Consider the following 23,582-nt stretch of genomic DNA (forward strand, 5'->3'; position numbering starts at 1 on the left):
CCTGCACTGTGACCTGACCTTGGTGTGTCACCTGGCAGCCCTGATGGTTAGTGGCATCCTCAGCAGTGTTATCAGCAGTCTCAGGCCCTCCCGGCCCTCGCAGATGTGTGGGGTCCTCTTGAGAATAGGCTGATGGCACCGTGGATGCCTTCCCGAGTGAGAGGATATGTGAGTGGTGCTCCAAGAACCCCTTCATCATAAAGTGGGTGTGGTGTTGGGGACTGAAAGCTTCCCAGTCCTGTGCTGAGCAGTGTCACGGCAGAGTGTTCCTAGGGTCCTGCCTGGTTTCAGGACCAGATGAGGGATGAGGACAGAGGCCACCTGCTGCCCCTCACATGGTCCTTGCAGACCTGGCAGAATCCCTTCATGCCAAGGTGCATCTTCAGCCCAGCGTGTCCCCACACCAGTCCAGGAAGGTCCAGGTTGCACATAGAGGCAGAGGCCTGCTGATAGAGCAGGGGGGTTGGAGCCTTTGACCTCTGTAAAAAGATGAGTGATGATGGGTCCCCTGTAAAGAGGCCACAGGATCGGCCGCTGACCTCCCTGTTGGAGGGGCTCTCTCCGTTCCCACCCTGAGCCCTGCATTTCCTGGCTACTGGGGGTCGGGGGGTAGGGTGGGTGGAGCCTCTGTCCTGACCTGTTAACCTGGCCTCCTGTTTTCCCTGTGAACAAGTCCACCAGTTCAAAAAGAGACTAGACTGGAAGAGGAAAAATACATCCAGCTCTCCCTGCCATTGTGATGGCCTGGCTTTTCTACATAACAGCTGGGTGGCATGGAAAAGAGGGTTTCCATGGTAACCAATTACAGCTCATGATTGGTGGAAAATGGCAGAAATATCCTGCGTGTGAAGTTATGCCGGGCAGGCAGGCACAGGCTCAGGGGCTGCTGTTTTAATTTCCTGGGCCGATACTTCTCCAGGTAGAGGTGGCAAGTGGGTTTGTGTACAGCCGTTGTTCATTCAGCCTGGTGAGGCCGAATGTGACTGTGGTACCTTGGGGTGCCTGGAGAGGCCTGGGCATGCCTAGTGAGGTCTGCAGGTACCTGGGGGAGGCCTGAGGGTTCCTGGTCATACCTGGAGGGGCCTATTGGTGACTGGTGGGGTACGGTGAGATCTAGTGAGGTGGTGGTACTTGGTGGTGCCCGGTGAAGCCTAAGGTTACAAGACAAGGCCTAGTGGTAACCTGGTGGCACCTACTGAGGCCTGGTGGTACCAGCAGGGCCTGATTGTACCTGGTGTAGCCTGGTGAGACCTGCTGAGACCTGGGGGCTCCTGGTAGTACCTGGTGGGGTCTCGGGGTGCCTGATGGGATCTGGTGAGGCCTAGTGACACCTGGTAAGGTGCTGGCACTTGGTGGTACCCAGTGAAGACTGAGGTTACAAGATGAGGCATGGGAGTTCCTGGTGAAGCCTGGTGAAACCCAGTGATCCTTATAAGGCCTAGGGGTGTCTGTGAGGCTGAGGGTGCTCAGCGCTGCCTTGTGGTGCCTGGGGGTGGCCAGTGGTATCCTCCAAGCCAAGATCACACCTGCTGGAAGCAGTGTCTCACTTCCCTGGGGGCTGGGCTTGTGTCTAGATGCACAGACAGGTGGGAGAACCTGAGCTTCTAAACCTCAAAGGGAGCTGCCCTTGGTGTGCGCCTGAGGGACCCCTCGCTGACCTGAATCTCTGTGTGCGAGGCTGGCCTGGTCCCTGCACCGCCCTGGGCTGGCCATGCCGAGAAATTGCACACCGGCAGCCTCTTGATGCGGAAACATTAGCATAATGAGCAGTTCCTAATTTCTGCAGCCAAGCACTTTCTCGTTCTGATTAAAAAACCAAGGCCTTATTATTCTGGGATCTGTCTTTTTTGGCACTTAGCACTCATTAATACAAGTTTCTTTCTTTCAACACACGGATGTCGGGGGCACAGCACCTTCCTGGGTGTTGGCGAGCATAGGTCAGCCCTGGGCACGTGGACAGCCTCATACTCACTCAGGGGCTGAATTAGTCCCTTTTAAAGTCATATGACAGCCCGGCTAAGAAACGCTGTCCAACTCTGCTTCCACAGGCCTGGTTCCGAGCAGGGTTGGCAGCTCAGCTCACTGAACACGCTCGCCCACCCCTGCCCGCCACCATCCCTAAATTCTAGCTTTGTTTCAATTTTCAGATTTGACATTGGTGATGAGCTCTGATTTTGAAGGGTACCTGTCCCCAGCCCTCAATTATCTAACTAAGCAGGTGGGAGGACCTGGGGGCCGGGTTCCCCTACCTTGCATGTGGCCACATCCTGACCTGGCTCCATCCTGCCCAGGCCCAGCACATGCTCAGCCCTGCGTGCCCTCCCCAGCCTCCCCACGCTGAGGACGCAGGGGACAGGGTTTGCCAGGGCACCTACATGGGAGGTCAATGTCAGCAGAGCAAGCACTTGGTGGAGCTGGTGCCTTGACGAACTTTCCGCTTCCGGGCAGCACATCTTCTTCTGAGCGAGATCCAGAGGCAGCCACAAGTCAGCAGCTCTCCCTGTGCACACATCATGGCATTTGAGGCCACAAGCCTGCTTTCAAATAGACGCATCCGACTGAAATAGGAGGCTGAGGGGGTGGGGGTAGCAGGGAACAGGGCCCGGCTGGAGCAGCAGGTGTGGGACTCTATGCCCCATGGGAAGCCCCACAGGATGAAACCCCCCGTCCTTCCAGACGTCAGGACTGGCAGCTGTGAGCTTAGCGTCACTCACCCGCGAGTGGGGACTTCTGTGACCCAGAGCGACATGCCCCACAGGCTGAAACTCCCCGTCCCTCCAGACGTCAGGACTGGCAGCTGTGAGCTTAGCATCACTCACCCGCGAGTGGGGACTTCTGTGACCCAGAGCGATGTGCCTGGCTTGGACGCAGTGTGTGGACACATTGCTGGCTCTGCTGTCCCCTCCCTGGTTCCCTCTTTGTATCTCTGTTTTATTCTAGGTCAAAGCAAAGTGGGATGGAAGACCCCTGAGGTCATCATCTCTTTGGGGGCTTTGGGGACTCAGTGTCCCTCCTGTAAGTGGATTCTTTGACACCAGCTTGTCATCAGCTGGCCAAGTATGGGAGAGCTCCTGCGAGGAGAAGTGGGTCCTGACGAATGAGGTTGGGCCTGTCCTTCAGCGATGCTAACAGAGCGGACATGAGTTGGCCTTTGAAGGGGACTAACGAAGGGTTCCATTCCTCTTTGGAAGTTGGGATTAGCGCTTGTTACTAGGAGAGTGTTTCCTTGACCTGGAGTGGGGGTGGAGAGAGCCCCCCGGGTGGAGGCCCCCACTGACCCTCTTCTCTCTTTCCCATGCAGTTCCATGTTCATCCGCTGGCCCGGCTGCTCCCTAGGAAGCCATGCTTGGATCCTTATAGCCATGTTTCAGCTTGCCCTGGATCTGCCCACGTGTGAGTCCCTGGGCCCGGGCCCCGAGTTCCGGCTACTGCCTCGGCCACCCCACCGGCCGCCTCGCTTGTGGAGTTTTAAGAGTGGACAGCCCGCCCGGATCCCTGCTCCTGTGTGGAGCCCCCGACCGCCCCGCGTGGAGCGCGGACACAGTCATGGACAGATGCCAAGTCCCCGGGCCCGACGGGCGCACAGACCCAGGGATCAGGAGGCCACTCTTGGGCCCAAAGGGGGGCTGGCCAAGCCCCCAGCTGCTGCCAAATCCAGCCCTTCCCTGGGCTCCTCCCCCACCTCCTCCTCCTCTGCAGGGGCCAGCGGGGCCCCCACGGACCAGCAGGCCCTCCTGCGGCGGGGGAAGAGGCACCTACAGGGGCCTGCTTTCAACAGCTTTGACTTCCGGGGCAGCAGGCCCACTACGGAGACGGAGTTCATTGCCTGGGGGCCAACGGGGGAGGAGGAGGCCCTGGAATCCAACACATTCCCGGGCTTTTACGGCCCCACCACGGTCTCCATCTTCCAAACGCGGAAGACAACTGTGGCCACCGCCACCACCACCGCCACAGCCACCACGGCCACTTCCGTGACACTGCAGACTCAAGGGGTCACCGAGCCCCTGGACCCCAGGAGTAGGATCCCAGTTGGGGTAAGCACAACGGAGCCTTCCACCAGTCCCAGCAGAGACAGTGGCCAAGACAGCCAGCCCCCGCGGGTTCTGGGGGAGACCTCAGGTACGCCCACCTCTTCTCTGGTTGGATTTGGGTTGTGGGGTGCTTTGGGAGGGTGTGGCTTACAATGCTGGGATTGCCTGTTTTCCAGCAGGAGCACCTAAAGCCATAGTACCTGAGGGTGAGATGGGGAACTTTGTGTCCATGAACTTGCACATGTCCATGTCCTGGCAAAGATGGGTTATGCTCTACGAGGAGTGGCCAGGCTCTTCTAGTGGATTAAGCGAGAAGGGAGAGGGTCTCTTCCTAGTAGTGACCTAGGGGTGGGCATGTACCCACCCTGCCTTTGTAGGGGGGTTCTGAGCCCCACCAGACATGGAGCAGCATCTTCTCAAATGCTAGAACTTAATCTCTGGGACCAGCCTTGGAGTCAGGTGTGAGCACATCTGCTGATGGAGGCAGAGTGTATGGCGTCTTCAGAAACTTTCCAGGGTGCAGCCCTCCAGAGGGGCAACTACCAGACCAACCCAGAGTTAAGAATTACCTTAAACAGCAGGAGAGACGGAGGCCAGGTTATCAGGAGGAATCCCCTTCAGTGTTAGCTGAGGCTGTGCGCACTGACTCGGGTTCTGGGGTATCTTGTCACTGAGGTCAGGTTAAGAGGTGTTTGGAGGACGGAGATCAGACAGATGGCTGTAATTCTGCCTGTGTCATTCTAGGTGCATGCAGACAATTAGCATTTCTTGATTTTGAAATATCTACTGCATCGTCATTGTTTCTTTCTCAACTCCAGTTGCTTCAAAGGGAGTAGCCCTTGGAAATCTCCCAGACCAAAGCACTTCCCTTCTCCAGTAGCCCCTTGTATATACTGGCTTCAGGCCAGCAAAGGGACAGCCCAGAATCCTGGACCCATTTGTTGCCACCCACTGCTAGCATCCTTGGCTTCTGTGAACAGGCCATGGCCCCAGGCCCCATCACGACTTTCAGGTTTAGTTTGGAACTGTCCATGCACATTCTTGACCAGTAGTAGTATTTGCTAACTTGTAATACAGGACATTCCTGTATGTTCCAGGGCATAAGCAGGAAGGGGATGGGGGCACTGTGCAGCCTCTCCGACCCCCGGCTTGCCTCTCTACTTCCTTGGAGCTGACACGGGTCCTTTTCAGAACCCAGGGGACAGAGAGAATTGCTCCTCAGGATCCCTGTGCAACCCAATTGCCACGCTGTCCCTTGCACTCTGCATGTGCATTAGATTTTGCAAACTGGCCGGCAGGCAGGCTATGGTCATTAGTTGGACAGGTTTCCATAGAGTGGGTGTTCCATGACCTACTTCCTCTCTTCACCTGGACAAGAGAGCTGCAGTTTATCCTGAGCAATCTTCCCTAGAGAGTAACATATCTATGGATGCAAAGCCAAGCTCCATCTCAATGCTGGGGGCCATGGACCAGGATGGAGGGATGGAGGCTGTGAGCTTGGGAGCATCATGGGTGAGGGTCTGTAGGACTGTGCTTCAGCCGTCTCTCCTGTAGCCTCCTTCTGGAATCCACAGACTGTCATTCACTTCTGTGCCAAGCACCCAAGAGGCAGTTTACAAAGCATTAGTTTTTACCTCAATAAACTCCCAAGCCATCATCATAATAGAATTTAGTGGTGCATTCATTTATTGTCATCTCCCTGCCTACGTCACTTACTATATAGACATGGATGAGAAAATGAGTTCCCATTTCTTCCAAATTACATTTGTTATTACTAAAGTTAAACGCCCAGGACACCATTATAAGGCTTAGCAAATTAATTCACAGTACATTGGATATTGCTAATCCAACTTGACAGATGCTTATCTTGGAAAAGATTTATGGTTCTTCATAATATAATCTGGTGCTAGATTAATTTGTTTAGCACAACAAATTTAAATGGGGGAAAATATGTGTGTTTGCTTTTAACGCAGAGAAATGCTCATTCTGGGAAGTGATGCTGGATGCTGAGGAGGGGCACCCCACCGTCCTCAGCTTTGAATTCAAGGCGAGAAAAGAGAGAAAATGCAGAGATGTTTCCCCTAACTGGGCTCCTCCATGCTCAACTGGTCCTACAAAAGTGACCAAGCCCCAGAGCATCGAGAGCCCAAGCTCTGATGAGAATCCCCCTAGTGGTCAGATGCAGACCTAAGCCCCCCAACTCTTTGGAGTATGACCATGACTCACACTTTTTGGCCAGCAAGAGTGGCCTTGGGGATCCCAGGGCAGTGCTCTGGGGGGCTGTGTGAGCTGTAGTGAGCAGTACCTGCTTCTAAGCTGCAGATCTGCTGAACATAGCTGGGTGATTCTGGGAAAGTTCCCTTCTCTCTTCGCTATATTTTCTTCATCAGCATAATTAGAGCTTCAAAATATCTCTCCTAAAAGGTTGCTGTGAGGCCTCGATAAATCAATCCTGAGTACAAAATGCGATGCCTGGCAACCAAGAATCCTCCATCCACACCAGCTGTTTTCATACCTAGCAGGAATGACTCCAAGGAGAGGGTTACAGATGTCGAGGGCGAACAGGCCCAGACTTGCCCACTCACTGCACTCCGAATCTGGAATTAAGGCTTTAAGAAGAAATACAAAGAATTTTCTAAGTCAATTCTATTGTCCAAAGAACTGTCTCTAGAATCAGACTTAGGGAGTTTTTTTTTTTTAATAACCTTATTTATTTATTTTTGGCTGTGCTGGGTCTTTGTTACTGAGAGGGCTTTCTCTGGTTGCAGAGAATGGAGCTAGTCTTCACTGCAATGCGTGGGCCTCTCGTAGTGGCTTCCCTTGTTGTAGAGCACAGACTAGAGCAAAGGCTGGGGATGGACTTGGTTGCTCTGAGGTATGTGGGATCTTCTTGGGATTGAACCTGTGTCTCCTTCATTGGCAGGTGGATTTTTTACCACCAATCCATCGGGGAAGCCCTGGGGAGTTGTTTTATTTTTCTTTCTGTAGAGAAATGTTTAGAAGGGGAATGTTATGTTTTCTTCTCTTTCTGTAGCACAGACATTGGTGGGCATAGAAAGGGCAGGTGGCTGGTGATTTGAAGCCCTGTGAAATCTGTCAGAGGTAACATTTTATAGAAACACCGCTGGAATTGTCCAAGGGCCATACAGTGGTTGGAAGATCTCTCCTAGTTTTAGTGTGATGGTTAAGAGTGATGCAGCCTGATGCCAATCCCTGGCTTCATTTGTATTAGTTGTTTGGACCAGGACGACTTGCCTCTCCTCTTTGTGCATCAGTGGGAATTACACAACAAACCATCTCATAATGTTGTAAAAATTAAGTGAGATAGTATATGCCCGATCCTCAGTGCCTGTTACGGGGCTTCCCTGGTGGCTCAGCAGTTAAGAATCTGCCTGCAATGCAAGAGAAGCAGGAGACTCTGGTTCCATCCCTGGGTTGGGAAGATCCCCTGGAGGAGGGGGTGGCTACCCACTCCAGTGTTCTTGCCTGGAGAATCCCATGGACAGAAGAGCCTAGCGGGCTATAGTCCAAATAGTTGCAAAGAGTCAGACACAACTAAAGGGGCTGAGCATTCACGCACAATGCCTGTCACAGAACAGCTCCTCAGGATGCATTTGCTGCTGTTAATATGATAATGATGATGGTGGTAGTGACGATGGTGATGATAGAGATAGTAATGATAATGATGGTGCTGGTGATAGACGGTGATGATGGGGATGATGATGGTGGTGGTGGTGATAGTGATGGTGATGGTGATGATGGGGATGATGATGGTGGTAGTGACGATGGTGATGATAGAGATAGTAATGATAATGATGGTGCTGGTGATAGACGGTGATGATGGGGATGATGGTGGTGGTGATAGTGATGGTGATGGTGATGATGGGGATGATGATGGTGGTAGTGACGATGGTGATGATAGAGATAGTAATGATAATGATGGTGCTGGTGATAGACGGTGATGATGGGGATGATGATGGTGGTAGTGACGATGGTGATGATAGAGATAGTAATGATAATGATGGTGCTGGTGATAGACGGTGATGATGGGGATGATGGTGGTGGTGGTGGTGATAGTGATGGTGATAGTGATGATGGGGATGATGATGGTGGTAGTGACGATGGTGATGATAGAGATAGTAATGATAATGATGGTGCTGGTGATAGACGGTGATGATGGGGATGATGGTGGTGGTGGTGGTGATAGTGATGGTGATGATGGGGATGATGATGGTGGTGGTGGTGATGATGGGGTGATGGTGGTGGTGGTGATAGTGATGATGGTAATGATGGGGATGATGATGGTGGTGGTAGTGATGATGGTGGTGATTATAGAGATGGGGATGATGGAGAGGATGGTGATGGTGGTGGTGATAGTGATGATGGTGATGATGGGGATGATGATGATGGTGGTGGTGATGATGGGGTGGTGGTGGTGGTGGTGGTGGTAATAGTGATGATGATGATGATGGTGGTGGTGATGATGGGGTGATGATGGTGGTAGTGACGATGGTGATGATAGAGATAGTAATGATAATGATGGTGCTGGTGATAGACGGTGATGATGATGGTGGTGGTGGTGATAGTGATGATGGTAATGATGGGGATGATGATGGTGGTGGTGATGATAGAGATGGGGATGATGGAGAGGATGGTGATGGTGGTGGTGATAGTGATGATGGTAATAATGGGGATGATGATGATGATGGGGTGATGGTGGTGGTGGTGGTGATAGTGATGATGGTAATGATGGGGTGATGATGATGGTGGTGGTGATGATGGGGTGATGGTGGTGGTAGTGATGATGATGGTGATGATAGAGATGGGGATGATGATGCTACTGGGATGTGATGGTGATGCTGATGATAGGGATGATGGAGATGATGGTAATTATGATGATGGAGATGACGGTGCTGGTGGTACTGGTGGTGAGGGTGCTGACAATGATGGTTATTATTCTTGGATGATCACTGGCTTTCTGCTCCACTTGATCTTCTCATGGTGAGTTCACTTGATGAGGTCATTAGATGAGGTCCCCATGCTCTCATCACTGACCTTGGTTCTCCGAGCAAAGATGTAGGTGATGCTTAGCCGGGAGCTGCTTGGGATGGAAAATCACCTGGCTCAGGTTCATGGAGGCGTTGAGCTCCAGCCTCACGTGGTGCTGGCAGAGGCTGCATGTCAGACGGTCAGCAGTTCACCCGAGGCTGGAGGGGAGAGCTCCCCACAGCGAAGCGCCTTCCTCCTGTGACAGCCCTCTTGCTGGTTGTGTTCCGAGTGTAGAATCACAGAGTCTCCCGGGGGGAAAATAGAAAGTCATTTCCCAGGCTTTAATCTTAATCCTGGGAAAGGGAGCCGTGGGGAATTTAAGGCAGCTGGTTTCAGTCCCCGCCTTTGCCCACTATGGTGTCTCCTGGGCACTGGCTACAGTTGTTGTTGTTTTGGTTGCTGAGTCGTGTCCGGCTCTTTGTGACCCTGGCTTGCAGCATGCCAGGCTTCCCTGTCCTTCACCATCTCCCGGAGTTTGCTGAAATTCATGGCTGTAGTTAGTACTCAGTGAAGATTTCCCAGCCCTGCCAGTCCTCGACCCAGCCCGCCGGCCCCTGGCCCCCTGCCTGCACAGATACAGCTGACACTTTCCCTACTGGCCCACACTCACAGCTCTGGGAAGGTGCACTGCTCAGGAGGCCAAGGTCCCCATCATCATTCAAGCTTTGTCCCCATTTGGATCAATCACAGATTCGTGACACCCGGCAGCTCAAGGATGCCGTGGCTCAGACGTCCTCCCAGCTCTGCCTGGTGATTTTTACATTGGAATCCACTCATGCGTTTCCAAGGGTGATTTCCAGGTTGCTTTGTCCTTGTCACCAGGGGCCTTCAGTGTCCTCTTTGTGGGATGGGCTGTTGTTGTCTTCTCTCACCCTGATGGTCAGCTGACTTGAACCGGGAGTGGGGAGACCTTGGGACCAAGTTGTATAACGATGGAGTAGTTTCTAGATGCCTGAATCGGAGGAGAAGGGGGTGAGAGGCAGATGGAAGGGACAGAAATGTGGTATTCCCCTTCTGTTTGAAGCTGTGATGGCGATTTAGATGCTGAGCCCCTTTTAAATAACTTGTTGGGTGTTTGCTACCAGAGAAATGAATCTGTCCTTAATTTAAAGATATCTGAAGCAAATGACTCATGAACTTCAAAAGTTTTGAGTGGCTTAATTGGTATAAGAGAATCAACGGACAAATGAGCATGTGGAGCTTTGCTAAACATGCTGAACTCTGTAGACGACGAGGCTGGTCTTCAGGGTCTTCATTGGACCCTCCGGGGTAGATGGGGTGTGGCCTGTCCTATTGGCTGTGGTTCTGCAGTGACCCGTCCTGGGCACAGGCAGGGATCCTGTGTGTCTGCCGACAGCTCTTGGACCTGTCCAGCCTCCCCAGGCACTTCCTTGCTTTTGCTGAGCAAAGCTGTGTTCACAGCAAGTGGATAAATGAGCTCTGACTCATTAAAGCCGACCTCGGATTCTCGGGAGATGACTCTGTCACTGGGTTCCTTTTATTCCCTTCACATGCTTCCTGCTCCAACCTATTGCAATGAGTGCTTCTTAAGTTCTTTGTTTCCCTCAGGGTTTCATTCTCCTTCTAAGAGCACCTTGAAATCTGGAAGGTTCTTCAATTCTTGTGGAACCCAGGTGCCTATACTGCACTTTCTGTCTGGAAGCCAGGGCCTTCCACACCCCTGGGCTGTTGTCCTCGCCAGGCCCTGGGGAGCTGCAGGAGGAGGCCTGGATTGATGCCTCCTCACCCTGGAAACCAGTCCTCTAAGGGTGTTCCTGGGGCTGCCGGCCACCCAGGGCCTGGGGGTTGCAAGAGACACGCCCTGTAGGACACATGTCCGCTCACGGGAACTGCACTCACAGATCCGTCTAATATACGGTGGATTGAATTTATGGCTTCATCCACTCACAGGGGAATGATTCTAAGCATTGTGATTAAATACTAGATAGAACATCATTTTCAGCATTTTTATTTGACTATGTTAAGGGAACCTGTCTCAGAGTTTCTAGCTTCTGATCAATTGCTCAGGAAACTGTTCATTCCTTAGTTGACATTAAATGTTGCACCTCGGGGTGGAGAGGGGCCAGGAAATGGAAGACCCATCCCAGTGCCCTCTTTTCAAGGAGTTTAAAAATTTCTCTGGGAAAGCCAGACAGGGAAGGGCACAAGAGAGGCAAATGACAGTTAAGGACACTAGCGGGAATGTGACAAACACCATGTAGGCTACAGCTCAGTTGTTATTCTGCAAACTCGGATCGGGGAGGAAGAGAGGATGAGATGAGTCCTGATGGGTTGGGAGGGTGAACAGGGGCAGAGGCTGGGGAGCCTGGTGCTCCTGGAAGCCTGGAAGCCTGCCTGGTAGAGGGAGTCTTGTGGTTGAGGGGCTGAGGGCCGACGCCAGGACGGTCTTCTTGCCTCTAGAACAGGAGCTGGAAGAGAAAACCTGTGAGGGCCCTGGGCTAGCTCACAGCTAAGACAGGACCATGAGCAGCCCTGTGTCCTTCTGCCAAGAGCTGGAGGTACAGCCTCGATGCTGCTTCCCTCCCGTTTTGTCATCAGTGAAAGGAGGGCCTTGGGGAGCTTTGGCCTGCTGGCTTCTAGCTTCAACAACCTGCCAGCCGGGGGCTGAGCAGTGGGCCCAGCAGTTCTCAGGTGCAGGCGAGCTCTAGGGTCAGCAGGCAGATGCTGGGAAGGGGGTTTCAGAGCCACCGTTTGGGGTGAGATGTCACCTGTCCTGTTCCCACCGCCGCCCCCTCCAGCCCAGGTGTGGCCCTGGGTTACAGTGAGTACCGTGAAATGGCCCAGGTGAATACATCTGGGGAGAAGCTGTGCCCTCACCTGCAGCAGGTAGGTTCCCAGTGAAGCCCAGGGCTCCCTAGAGCCCCCGCCCAGATCCAGAGACCCGGTTCCGACTGCCTCTGGGTGGCGGACACGCCTTGTGGTCACCAGGCCTTCGGTCTTTGCTTTCCATGTGGTCCATTGACTTAAGCCTGCTGTTGTTTTTAGTCACTCAGTCACTCCGACTCTTTGCGACCCATGGACTGTAGCCCTTCAGGCTCCTCTGTCCATGGGATTCTCCAGGCAAGAATACTGGAGTGGGTTGCCATTTCCTACTCCAGGGGATCTTCCTGACCCAGGGATCGAACCCTAGTCTCCTGTATTGGGGGCGGATTATTTACCACTAAGCAACCAGGGAAGCCAGAGTCTGTTGTTAGGAGGTGATGATTGGCAATGGTAGAGGAGGAAGCTTACTTTTCTAGAAGTTTTCTTTAGCAGCAGGGATACTGAGTCTGTCTAGGGAGCTGCATGGGGGATGAAGTCAGAGGTGGGGGGTGTTGGGGGTATGTAGCAGAGAGAGCCCCTGATTTGACCAGACCTGCCCTGTGCCGTGGCTGCCCACCCGCAGGCCAGTGGTGTGTCCTCAACAGTACACGTGACCTCAACGGGTCCTAGCTCCCCTACCTGCAGAGCTGGGAAATGCCTTCGACCCTGCGAAGCTGTCCTGAGACTTGACGATGTTGACCCTGGTGGTGCGTGGAGCTCTTGGGAGGGCCTGGGTAGCGCTGACGTGGTGGAGTCCACCTCCTTTGGGGGATGGAACAGTGCCAGTGCTGGGAGAATGCTGCTTATTTTATGTCCTTCAAATGCTCCCCAAAGATGTTAGCAGGAGGAGGAGGGTGTTCAGGTGCACAGCCAGCTCTATGGCAGCTCTCCAGTGACCTTTCTCTGCCCTGGAAGGGTTTTAGCAGCTGGAATTACCCCCTGCCTCCCAAAAACCCGGCAGAACCCGCCAATGAGGCACATCAGCAGCCCATGTGTGGTTTGGGGGGCATCCTACATGGGGGAGATCAGGGGCTGGACTTTCCCTTCATGAGGGCAGCTTTCTTCTTTCCAGACACCCCCTGTACATCTCCCCACCACCCCAGTAAGTAGCCAGGAAGCACTTGCCATGCTCCAAGCTCGGCTTCACTCTCCTTTTTCTTAAACTGCCTGGGGGTAGGGATGGTGGAGCTGATGTTGATGGAGGCTGGTGGGCCTGGGCCCCACCCTCCTCACCCCAGGCCAGGGCTCTTTCCACGACTCTGCGGGGGCCTCCCCCCACATACCCCTGTTGCCTGAAGCTTCAGCACATCCTGATTTGAGGTGTGTGTGTGCTTAGTCGCTCAATCGTGTGCGACACTTTGGGCTGTAGTTTCTCTATGTGGTTTCATAGGCAAGAATACTGGAATGGGCTGCTGTGCCCTCCTCCAGGAGATCTTCCCGACCCAGGGATCGAACCCTGTCTCTTGTGTCTCCTGCATTGGCAGGCAGAGATTTGAGGGAGTCGGGTCCTGAGTCCAAAAGGAAGCTGACTGCCTTATTCATTTGGATAATCTGGGCCCGTGTGTGAGGTCCAGTGATGAAAGAACCTTCCGTGTCCTCTTGGGCCTTTAAGAAGCCCCGTTGAGGTGGTGGTGGGGGGGCTTCACCATCAGAGCCCAGCCAGGGTAGATGGAAGGGTCACATGCCCACATGATGTGATCTCACATGCTGTCCGGAAAGGCCAGCAGCTCAGGTCCCGGCCAGGACTCTGGGGGCGTGTCCTGAGGCTGAGAGCAGAGCCCCTGCGAGGTGCACGCCGGGGTCCCTTTCTGTCCCCACCTGTACATGCGGGAGGACGCCAGTGTCCTCTGTGGAGACAGAGGGCAGGAGGGATGACTTCGGGGGACAGTAGTGACTGGAGGAAGCTGGGCTGGGTGGAGGATGCTGGGGGCAGGAGAAAGAAAGATCAGGGCTCTAGGTCAGGACCCCTGCCCCAGCCGGATGCAGAGCCTGGGTTCCTGGTGCACATTTGCCAATGTTGCCTTAACTCACTTCCGATGTACCTTTTCATAGAAAGTACAGCCTGCCAAAATCTTTGGTTCTAAAAACTTGTACAGTGCTTGAGTGCCTCTGACTGATTCAGAGGCAACACAACGGAAGGTTCCTTAGAATAAATTCTGGTCTGTGCACAACTGGGAGGCGGAAGGAGGGGCTCGAAGGGCCTCCCACCCCCCTACCCCTGGCCTCACCAGGAACGTGATGCCACATGAGCTGAGATGGGTATGTCTTTCTGGGCCTGGAGGGCAGTGACTTTCTGAAATGGGGAGCAGCTCTCTGGGACAGATTAATACAGATTCCTTCCCATATGCTTGGTGGTCAAGTTCTGGAAACTTTGGTTCTTCTTAATCGTGCAGAAACATGGTGGGTCTGTGCATGGAGCCTAAGGAGGCGCTCCGGGCTCAAGAGTGTTCAGAGCTCAAACGTGCGGCAGGACAGGGCATCTGTAGTCACGCAGGATGGAGGGCTGTCAGGGGATGCATGTTTGTCCCGCATCGTGTAGGGTGGGCAGCATCTCAGCCTTACCCAGCTAATGCCAGTCGTCGTGACAACCAAATATGTCCCCACATTCCAAGATGCCCCAGTCCTCTGAGAATCCTGGATATCCCAGAGGTAGTCTTGCACCCTGTGAGTCCCAGGCCCCACCCCCACCCACGTGCTGCAGATAGAAGGGCCAGCTTTCTTCTGAGCTTGAGTGTCCTGGGGTCAGAGCAATGAATCAACCCAAATGGGGGGCTAAAAACCAAGAGAAGTTCTTTCTCTCCCAGTTCTGGAGGGCAGAGGACCAAAATGGAGCTGCAGACAGACTGTGCTTCCTCCAGAGATTCTGGAGGACCATCTTTCCTGCCTTGTCCAACTTCTGGGGGCTCCAGCATCCTTGGCTTGTGGCTGCACCCCTCCCATCTCAGCCTCGTCCTCACAAGGCTTCTTCCTTCTGTGTCTGTGTCCCCTTGTAGGTCCAACCTGATAACCAGGATGGTCTCATCTTGAGACTGTTCATGTAATTACATTTGCAGAGGTCCTTTTTCTAAATAAGGCCATATTGACAGGTTCCAGGGGTTAGGACATGGCTGCCTTGGTGGGGCTGCCATTCAGTCCACTGCAATGGGAGGAACTTTGGTTGGCTCTGGTTGGCAGTTAGCAGTGCCAGGGGATTTTCTCCTGTAGAAGCAAGGAAATTGCAGCTTCTGTCCATGCTGGTCTTGGCAACGACGAGGGCCTCACCTGTGGCCCTTCACCTGGTGAGGTGAGCTTGGCATCGTCTCCTGGTTAAGTAGTGGGTCAACAGACATGGAAGAATCCATTCCAGCTGCATCCCCTCTACCAGGGCCTTGCATCCCCCACTTGCCCAGTTGAGCCCGTTCTTGGCTTCTCTGATGGCTTAAGTGGTAAAGAATCCGCCTGCAATGCAGAAGATGCAGGAGATGTGGGTTTGATACCTGGGTTGGAAAGATCCTCCTGGAGAAGGAAATGGCAACCCACTCCAGGATTCTTGCCTGGAGAATCCCATGGACAGGGTAGCCTTGTGGGCTGTAGTCCATGGGATCTGAGTCAGACATGACTTGAGCAACTTGAGCACACACACACTTGCCAAATTCACAGAGCATCCCAGGCTCTTTGTGCTGCCTTCCATCTGTAAGCTGACACCAACGGCAGCCCCTTCCACATACGGAAGTCAGTTTCTCCTCTGTGAGAGCCTTTGCCTGAGGCTGGAGGCACTGCTGGGCCAGAGAACAGCCATCTGGAGTGCACCCTTTAACAGTCATCTCTAAGCTACACCAGAACTGGCCCTGCTCCTGGCAGAGACTCAGACTCAGAAACGAGCCCCTCACTCTTTCTTATGAGATCCAGGCTTTATTGGAAATGATGTGCTGCCCCCATGGGGACTGGGTGGACATGCAGGAGGCGTGGACCCTAGCCCCAGGGCTGGCACCACATCCAGAAATGTGGTCAGTGGTCAGCTGCCTGTTTGGCAAGACTGAGGCGCCCCTCTGGCCAGCGGAGGACTGACCAATTAGTGGACATCAGACTGGGCGCTGTTCCCGGAGGCTCAGCAGATGATGAGCCGCCATAGGTGACGATGCACGACCAGCGGCATGCCAGCTCTTCTGGTGTCTCGGCAGTAGCTGAGGACAGGCTGGTGCCTCCAGCCCATTATTAGGAAGACTGAAGCATCTGAGCAATGAACACACTCTAGTCTGCCCTGCCGCTGCCATGAGCTTCCGTGGGATGGGCACCATGCAGGGCAGGTGAGGGGGCAGGGCGGCTTACATCCTCAGGGTGTCCTGAAGCCTCATGCCCCCTGTCCTTCTGGCCAGGTCCTCAGATACAGGCTACAGTCTACAGGGTTGCAAAGAGTAGGACATGCCGAAAGCGACTGAGCACACATGCTGGCCACAGAAGCAGCTTTCCTGCGAACGTCAATCTTGGCCACGTCTCCTCATGGAATTTTCCACTCCACCCTGGTCTGGGACCCCCACTTCCCCTAGCCCACCCTCCTGCAGGCTCTCTGTCATCGGAACCAGCCTCGCTGGACCTGTCACCTCTGTCCTGGCTGCAGACCCCTGCCAGTCTCCCCATCAACCCCTGATGGTCATGGGGCCTGTGGACCCCCAGGGCTGCTGCTCCCACTCTCTTCTCATCCTGCCCAGCTCAGGGACCATTTTTCTCCCATATCCCAGGAAAAATAATCATTGAAATAAATTACACATCAACAGCTAGAGATGGATCATTAATTAATACACTCAGCCGTCTCGGCTTCCTACCCTTAAATAGCACCTCCAGTGAATGAATAAGTGGCCTGGTTCCTGACCTCAGTGCTGACAAGATCTCCCTTTTGTTGGTCAGAGTGGGAGGAACGCTGGATAGGGTCTCTGTCCCCTTGGGTGTCATACATTCACTGGGGCACTCAGGTCGTCCAGCTGGAGCATGTGGACTGGGCTTCTCTGTAACTCAGCGACCTCTGCAAAGACTGTATTTCCAAACAAGGGAGCAGCCTGAGGTCCTAGGGGTTACTTCTCCAACAGAGCTTTTGTGGGGGACACAAGTCAACTAGAAAAGCTTATCATTGGATTTAGGGCCACCTATAATCCAGGATGATCTCATCTCGAGACCTTTAACTTAATCGTATCTGCAAGGACCCTTTTTTCCAAGGAAATTCACATTCCCAGGCACTGGGGGCTAGGACTTGAGTGTCTTTTCAAAAATGTTTTGCTTATTTTTAATTGGAGGATAATTGCTTTACAATACTGTGCTCTTTCTGCCATACATCAACATGAATCAGGTATAGGTATACATTATGTCCCCTCCCTCTTGAACCTCCGTCCACCTCCCACCCCATCCCACCCTTTGAGGTTGTCGTAGAGAACTGGTTTGAGCTCCCTGCATCTTTACAGAGGGGCAAAGTTCAACCCATAAAAATTTCCCCTTCTTCTGGCTCCTCCATTGCCAACCAAAAACAGCTCCTCTCTCCTGAATGTATGAGCTTTCACGTGGCACTAGCGGTAAAGAACCCGCCTGCCAATACAGGAAACGTGAGACGTGGGGTCAGTCCCTGGGTCAGGAAGATCCCCTGGAGGAGGAAATGGCAGTCCACTCGAGTGTTCTGGCCTGGAGGATCCCATGGACAGAGGAGGCTGGGGGGCTATAATCCATGGGGTTGCCAAGAGTCAGATGCAACTAAAGCGACTTAGCATGCACAGGCACTCTTGTCTGTGTGGCCCCACTAGAGCAAATCCTTGAGGAGGTGGGTGTTTAGTAAGACTGTTGCAAAGGGAAGGGCCAGCCTCCTTATCACCAAGAACAGAAGTTTCTAGAAGTTTCCCTTGACCACACGTGGATTGTTTAACAGCCTGTTGGAGGAGGAGATGGGAAAGAAGAGAGGCATGTCTGCTGCATGTTTGCAGCAGAGGTTCTTGTAAAGTTTGCTGTTGTTGTTGACTTTGGCTTTGGGGAAAAAAATGACTCTGCAAGACACTGAAAGAGGATTCTAGGCAGCAAGCTTGGCACAGCCAGTCCAGAAGCCAGGATTAATCTTTCAGCTCACCTAGCCTAGTGCCTGGAGAAGAAGTGGCAGATGGGAAGCACTTACCTTCCTCTTGATCTCGTCTTATTTTTACACATTTTAAAGACAAGCAAAAGCATGAGCCACAGCTTCTCCTACTGGATATGTCAATCCCTGGCAGGTGTGCTGTGCTACCTGCTGGTCCAGACACAGGAACGATGTGGGGCCTCCTCACTCTGCAGCTGGAGATGGTACCATGGAACCCGAGCCCTGCCTTTTGGGCCAGAGCCAGAGCCCAAGGGAGGACACCTCCTTCAAGGAGGAAAACACTTTCTCTTGCTGAGCCCACACCTGCTAGATGGAGGCAGCCCTGTGCTCCTGTAGAAACAGGCATTTCTGGAGCATCTGTCAAGTGCAGGTGGAGTCGGGCATCCAAAGGTGTGCAGAGAAGAACAAGCACTCCAGCCTCCTTCCCACACTCTGCCCTTGAGCAGTTCTTGCCCCTTGATTGGCTGGATCAAACTTTGCTTGCACTCCTCCTTTTCCTCCAAGGAGAAATAATGTCCTCTTCCTTGGGTACCTCTCTTTAGTTTCACTCATGGATTCAGCTCCTGAAATGAAAAGACAATTGCAGATGCTTCCGCCACAAGAACATTTTATTGTTGTTGTTTTGGGAAGCAACTGAAGAGCTGACATTTGCTCAGACTCTTTCCAGATGTCATCTCTGGGGAAGAGCTGCAGCCTCTTCTTGGCATTTTAAGTGCCCCACCAAGAGCTAAGGAAATTAAAAAAGGATATCAAAGCATCCTTTTGTAGGCCTTATATTTGACTTTCTTTGTCAGTGATACCTGAATAAAACTGAAGGGAAAGAAAAGACAAGTTCACGACAAGGCAGGCAGGCAGGCGGAGGGACCGTGGGCACAGTCAGCCTGCCATCATCTCAAGTCAGAGTTGCAGGGACAGCTTGAGAAGGAGGAAGAAGCAAGTGGTTTAAGGGACCACGGTCCCAGAGCATAGCCAGTGGTGTATGGAAGTTCACGGGGCAAGCTCGCTCCAACATGGTGTGCTGTATATATGGATTTCCAGAAGGACCAGCTCCTGCAGCATCCCAGCCTCCCTGGGCAGCAACAAATGAGCTCAGACAGTGGCCTCCTAGCCTGGAGCTTCTAGAAAAAAAGACAAAGCCACATCGGCTCTGGAATGATGCCCTCTCCCCATTCTTTGTCTCAGGTCTGAGCCTTCCTGGGGTACTGGGGTCTCAACATCTGCCAAGGGGCTTTTGGGGGGCATCTCCAGCAGTGTCCTCTCCAAGCTGTCCATCCTCCAAGATCCCTCCCTGGAGGCCAGGGCTTCCCTGTCTAACCTCAGATGTGATAGCAACAGAGGGGGAGCCCCCCGAGCCTTGGGGTGGCCAGGAATGGACATGCCCTCCAGGGAGAAAGGCTTCAGGGAGAGAGTGATGTGAGTGTGTTCCCCCGCCCCAGGGGTTGATGGAGTGCATTTCCACAGCCCCCCAGGGTGCATTTCAGCCATACCTCTGCTCAGAGGGCCCCTGACACACAGGTCTGGGGACAACTGTGCCCCCTCTTCCCAGAAAGCCTGAGAAGGGGGTTGCATGGTAAGGTAGGACCCTGGGAGTGAGAATGTACAGAAGAGGCCATGCAGGTCCAGATAACTCTAATGTCATCTCATCTTATTTATTTACTTACTTATTTTTGGCTGGTCAGGCTCTTCACCGCTGCGTGGGACTTTTCTCTAGCTGGAGTGAGTGGGGGCTACTCTCTGGTTGCAGTGCACGGGTTTCCCATTGCAGTGGATTCTCTTGTTGTGGAGCACAGGCTCTAGAGCACTTGGGCTTTAGTACTTGTGGCACGTGGGCTCAGTAACTGTGACTCCCGGGTTCCAGAGCACAGGCTAAACTGTTGTGATGCACGGGCTCAGTTCCTCCATGGCATGGGGACTCTTCCTAGACCAGGGATCGAACCAGTGTCCCTTGCATTGCAAGGTGGATTCTTAACCACTGGACCTTCAGGGAAGCCCCTGCCTCATCTTAGGACTGGGCCAGGATGCCATGTGGCTGACCTGGGCAAGTCAAGCCTCCCAGGAGGGGATGGGGAAAGAGTGGCATGTGGATGCTGAAGAGAAGCGTCTTGGTCCCAAAATGCTGCTCCCACCCCTGCTCCAGTCTGCCAGCTTCCACGAGTCCTGGGAAGTTTTGTCGCGTATGGCTGGGGCTCATAAGGGAGGCCCCTCAGAATTACTCTTTGCCCACAGATAGCCTCACGAGTGCCAGCACTTTCCATAAACAAGAGCGTCACCCTCACTCTGGGTGCCCCATGGTGCATAGTGCCATTCGGTACAGAGCAGCTTAGTAGAAGCAGCTCAGGAGTGAGGCGGCTCACTGCTCCCCCTGAAGGACCTGGGGTGGGACAGGAGCCCTGGGCCTCAGTGTGCACTCCTGTAAAATGGGGTGACCTCCCTGCCAGGCCTCCCTTGGCATAAGGGTAATGGACACTGGAGCTCCTGGTGAGATACGCTGCACTGCCATCCTTTCCAGAGCATCCTCAGGAGATCCTCAGAGAACTTCCTTCCCAAGCATCCATCTCAGCCTGGACGTCTACCTGTGGCTTCTCCTGCTCCAGTGTCCTCACGGATGAACTGAATAGTATCCGGGACTCTTCTCTGCCCAGTGGGGCATTTCAGAGCATGTTAGCATGGAGAACAATTGAAAAGCTGTTGAAATACTTACTTTTACCTTGGGAATCTTCATGGGATTTTCTGGCCCCCTTGCTGTGGGCTGCTCTCCACCGTCTTTCCCCTTCAGCTCTTGCTGAGTTGAGCTCACAGGGCTTGACTCAGTTTCACTTAATTTAGTTATTTTTGACTGTTTACTGATCTGGCCAAGGCAATGGCACTCCACTCTAGTACTCTTGCCTGGAAAATCCCATGGATGGAAGGGCCTGGTGGGCTGCAGTCCATGGGGTCGCTACAGTTGGACATGACTGAGCGACTTCACTTTCACTTTTCACTTTCATGCATCGGAGAAGGAAATGGGAACCCACTCCAGTGTTCTTGCCTGGAGAACCCCAGGGACGGCGGAGCCTGGTGGGCTGCTGTCTATGGGGTCGCACAGAGTCGGACACAACTGAAGCGACTTAGCAGCAGCAGCAGCAAGCTGGGTTTCAGTTGCAGCTCTTAAAGCTGCAGGATCTTTAGTTGCAGCATGTGTGATCTCTTTGGGAACTTGAAGTTGCGGTGTGTGGGATCTAGTTTCCTCACCAGGGATCAAACCCAGGCCCCATCGCACTGGGAATGTGGAATTTTAGCCACTGGACCACCATGGAAGCCACTGACATTGTTTTATAGATATGAAATGCTCCCTTCGGATTGTATGCATGCGGGAGACTGTAGCACTGTATTTGCCCAAGGCTTCGGTGGCCCTGAGAACCATCATCTCCAGATCCCTGATGTAGAAGCAGGGAGGGAGACAATGCCCAGGGGAATCCCTATTGCTTGTTCATTCATTCACTCATTCATTCAAACCAAGGGGAATATATGGAGTGCCCGGGTCTGTGATCAGAGCTGGGGCTTTAACAGTCATCAGAATGGACTCTGCCAGGCCCTCAGGTCTTCAGGGAGACCGTGTCTAGCCCAGTGGGAACCAAATACAACTGAGCAGCTGCCTGCCCTGTTCCAAGAGGCCGTTCTAGTTGTTCCAGAAGTGCAGCGAGGAGGGCTGACCCTGCTCCCAAGCACAGGAAATCCACTGGGTGTGACCTGCGGGGAAGGTCCAGGGTGTCCGGACCCGCTCCTGGGTGTCCCCTCCGTGGCCCAGCAGGGGCAGGACGAGGCCACTGTGACTTGTGCCACTTCCCAGATTCCAGAGAAGATTCTAGTGTTGTGATCTGCCCACAGCCATCGTCTGTGTCAGAGCCAGAAATAGAACGCGGAAGAGTCTTGCTCTGATTTCTGCGCTCATAATTCTAGGGCAAGCTGCCCTTACGAAATGTGGATCAAAGGAGACGGGGTGGGAGTGGGGAGGGCAGAGCGGAGTGGTTCTCCTCTAGGGCTGTGCCGCGATCGCCCGGCCTTGCCGAAGCGCCAATTAGCTGCATTTATAACCCATCACGTCCAAGTATCGACTGGGTTCAGCCCAGGGAAAAAAACGGGAGCAATTTGCAAAAGGCCCTTTTAACCATGACAATGAAAATCCACATATGGGCTCGAAGATCTCCGGAACCCCGGGTGCTGGTTCGTGGGGGAAGACCGGAAGGTGCCAGCTGGGATGCTGCACCTTCTTGGAAGAAAGCCACACATTATGTGAGTCCCAGAAAATGGCAGGGGTATCCAGTGTACAACTCCTGCCTTCAATATTAATGATTTAGATGTACTTTGTACCTACCAAGAGCTAAGTGCTTGGCTTGAATTAAATCTTGTTGAACTCACAACAGTTTTAGGAGACAGACACTCCTCTGATCCTTATTCAGCAGTGGCAAAACCAGAAGCACAGAGACGTTAAGTGACTTGCCCAAGGTCACACAGCCTACATGGATTGGAGTTGGGATTCTGGGCTTCAGGGATTGCATTGTAATGCAATGCACCTTGTTGTCGATAAGTCCTGTCTGACTCTTTGCAACCCCATGGACGGTAGCCCACCAGATTCCTCTAAAATCACATGGGATTTTCCAGGCAAGAATACCGGAATGAATTGCTGTTTCTTTCTCCAAGGGATCTTCCCAACCTAGGGATTGAACCTGGGTCTCCTGCTTTGCAGGCGGATTCGTTACCACTGAGCCACCAGGGAATCCTAATGCACTGCACTAGCTTGGGGCTTTTCTACTTCAATCTTCTCAGCAACTCTTTGGAGTCTATAGTACAGACTAGGAAATGGAGACTAGAAGAGATTAAGGAGTCTGTGACCGTCATCGAGTTTGACCCCAGTGCTGGCCTGGCCCCAAAGGCCTGCTGTTCCCAGTGCCCTGGGCCTCTGAGCGCACACACGTGGAGTCCGCCATCCCTTGGCTAACCTTGCCTAAGCCTCCTTCCCCTGAATCCTCCCACCCTAGGGCCCTGGCCTGCCCCCTCTTCTTGGCCCACTCAGACCCATTCTCAGGGAGCCTCTATTCTCAGCGGCTAGAGCCCAGCTTCTAGAAGGCTAGAGCCCTTGCTTCTCCCAGAGGTGTGGCCCCAGGAAGTCCCAGCGAAGATGCTTAGAGCATCTGAAGAATGGGAGGGGGCAACGGTGCAGGAGAGGAGCAGGAAAGCCCCCACACCGCAACACTGCAGCACCCCGTAGCAGCTTTGGGAAATGCAGACCCTTTCCCTAGCTGCCCAGGGACCAGCTTCACATCCTCAGGCAGACAGAACCAAAGACAGCCCCAGTGCATGTGGTCTCAGTCCCTGTCCCTCCTGGCAGACGGACCCACAGGACTGATGCCCCCCGTATGATGAGTGAGCTTTCTGTGAGCATTCTTGGAAGGAAGAAGAGAGGCACCCCCAGGGAAGGGCCAGCGTGGGGCAGCTTTCTCACCTCCTTCTGCACAGGTTCCAAGGTCCAGGGGCTTCCTCTGCTCCCAGAGCCCACGAGGGTGCCTCCTCTACCTTCCTGTGTCCCCATCACAGGTCGACTGGTCCATGTC

At 53.3% G+C, this 23,582-nt stretch overlaps 1 protein-coding gene across 1 annotated transcript in view; it reads left to right on the forward strand.

The window, feature by feature from the left end:
- The window catches only part of AJAP1 (adherens junctions associated protein 1), a 129,642-nt gene that overhangs the window by 57,718 nt on the left and 48,342 nt on the right, over positions 1 to 23,582 (forward strand). Inside the window, exon 2 of the mRNA XM_086342614.1 lies at positions 3,302 to 4,119. Within this exon, the coding sequence (XP_086198740.1) occupies positions 3,302 to 4,119 (818 nt within the window). The remainder of the gene's footprint in view (positions 1 to 3,301; positions 4,120 to 23,582) is intronic.

Source organism: Bos grunniens, chromosome 16 (assembly GCF_055505025.1).
Source record: "Bos grunniens cultivar Pamir isolate PY7600 chromosome 16, Bosgru_T2T1.0, whole genome shotgun sequence".
NCBI classification, from domain to species: Eukaryota; Metazoa; Chordata; class Mammalia; order Artiodactyla; family Bovidae; genus Bos; species Bos grunniens.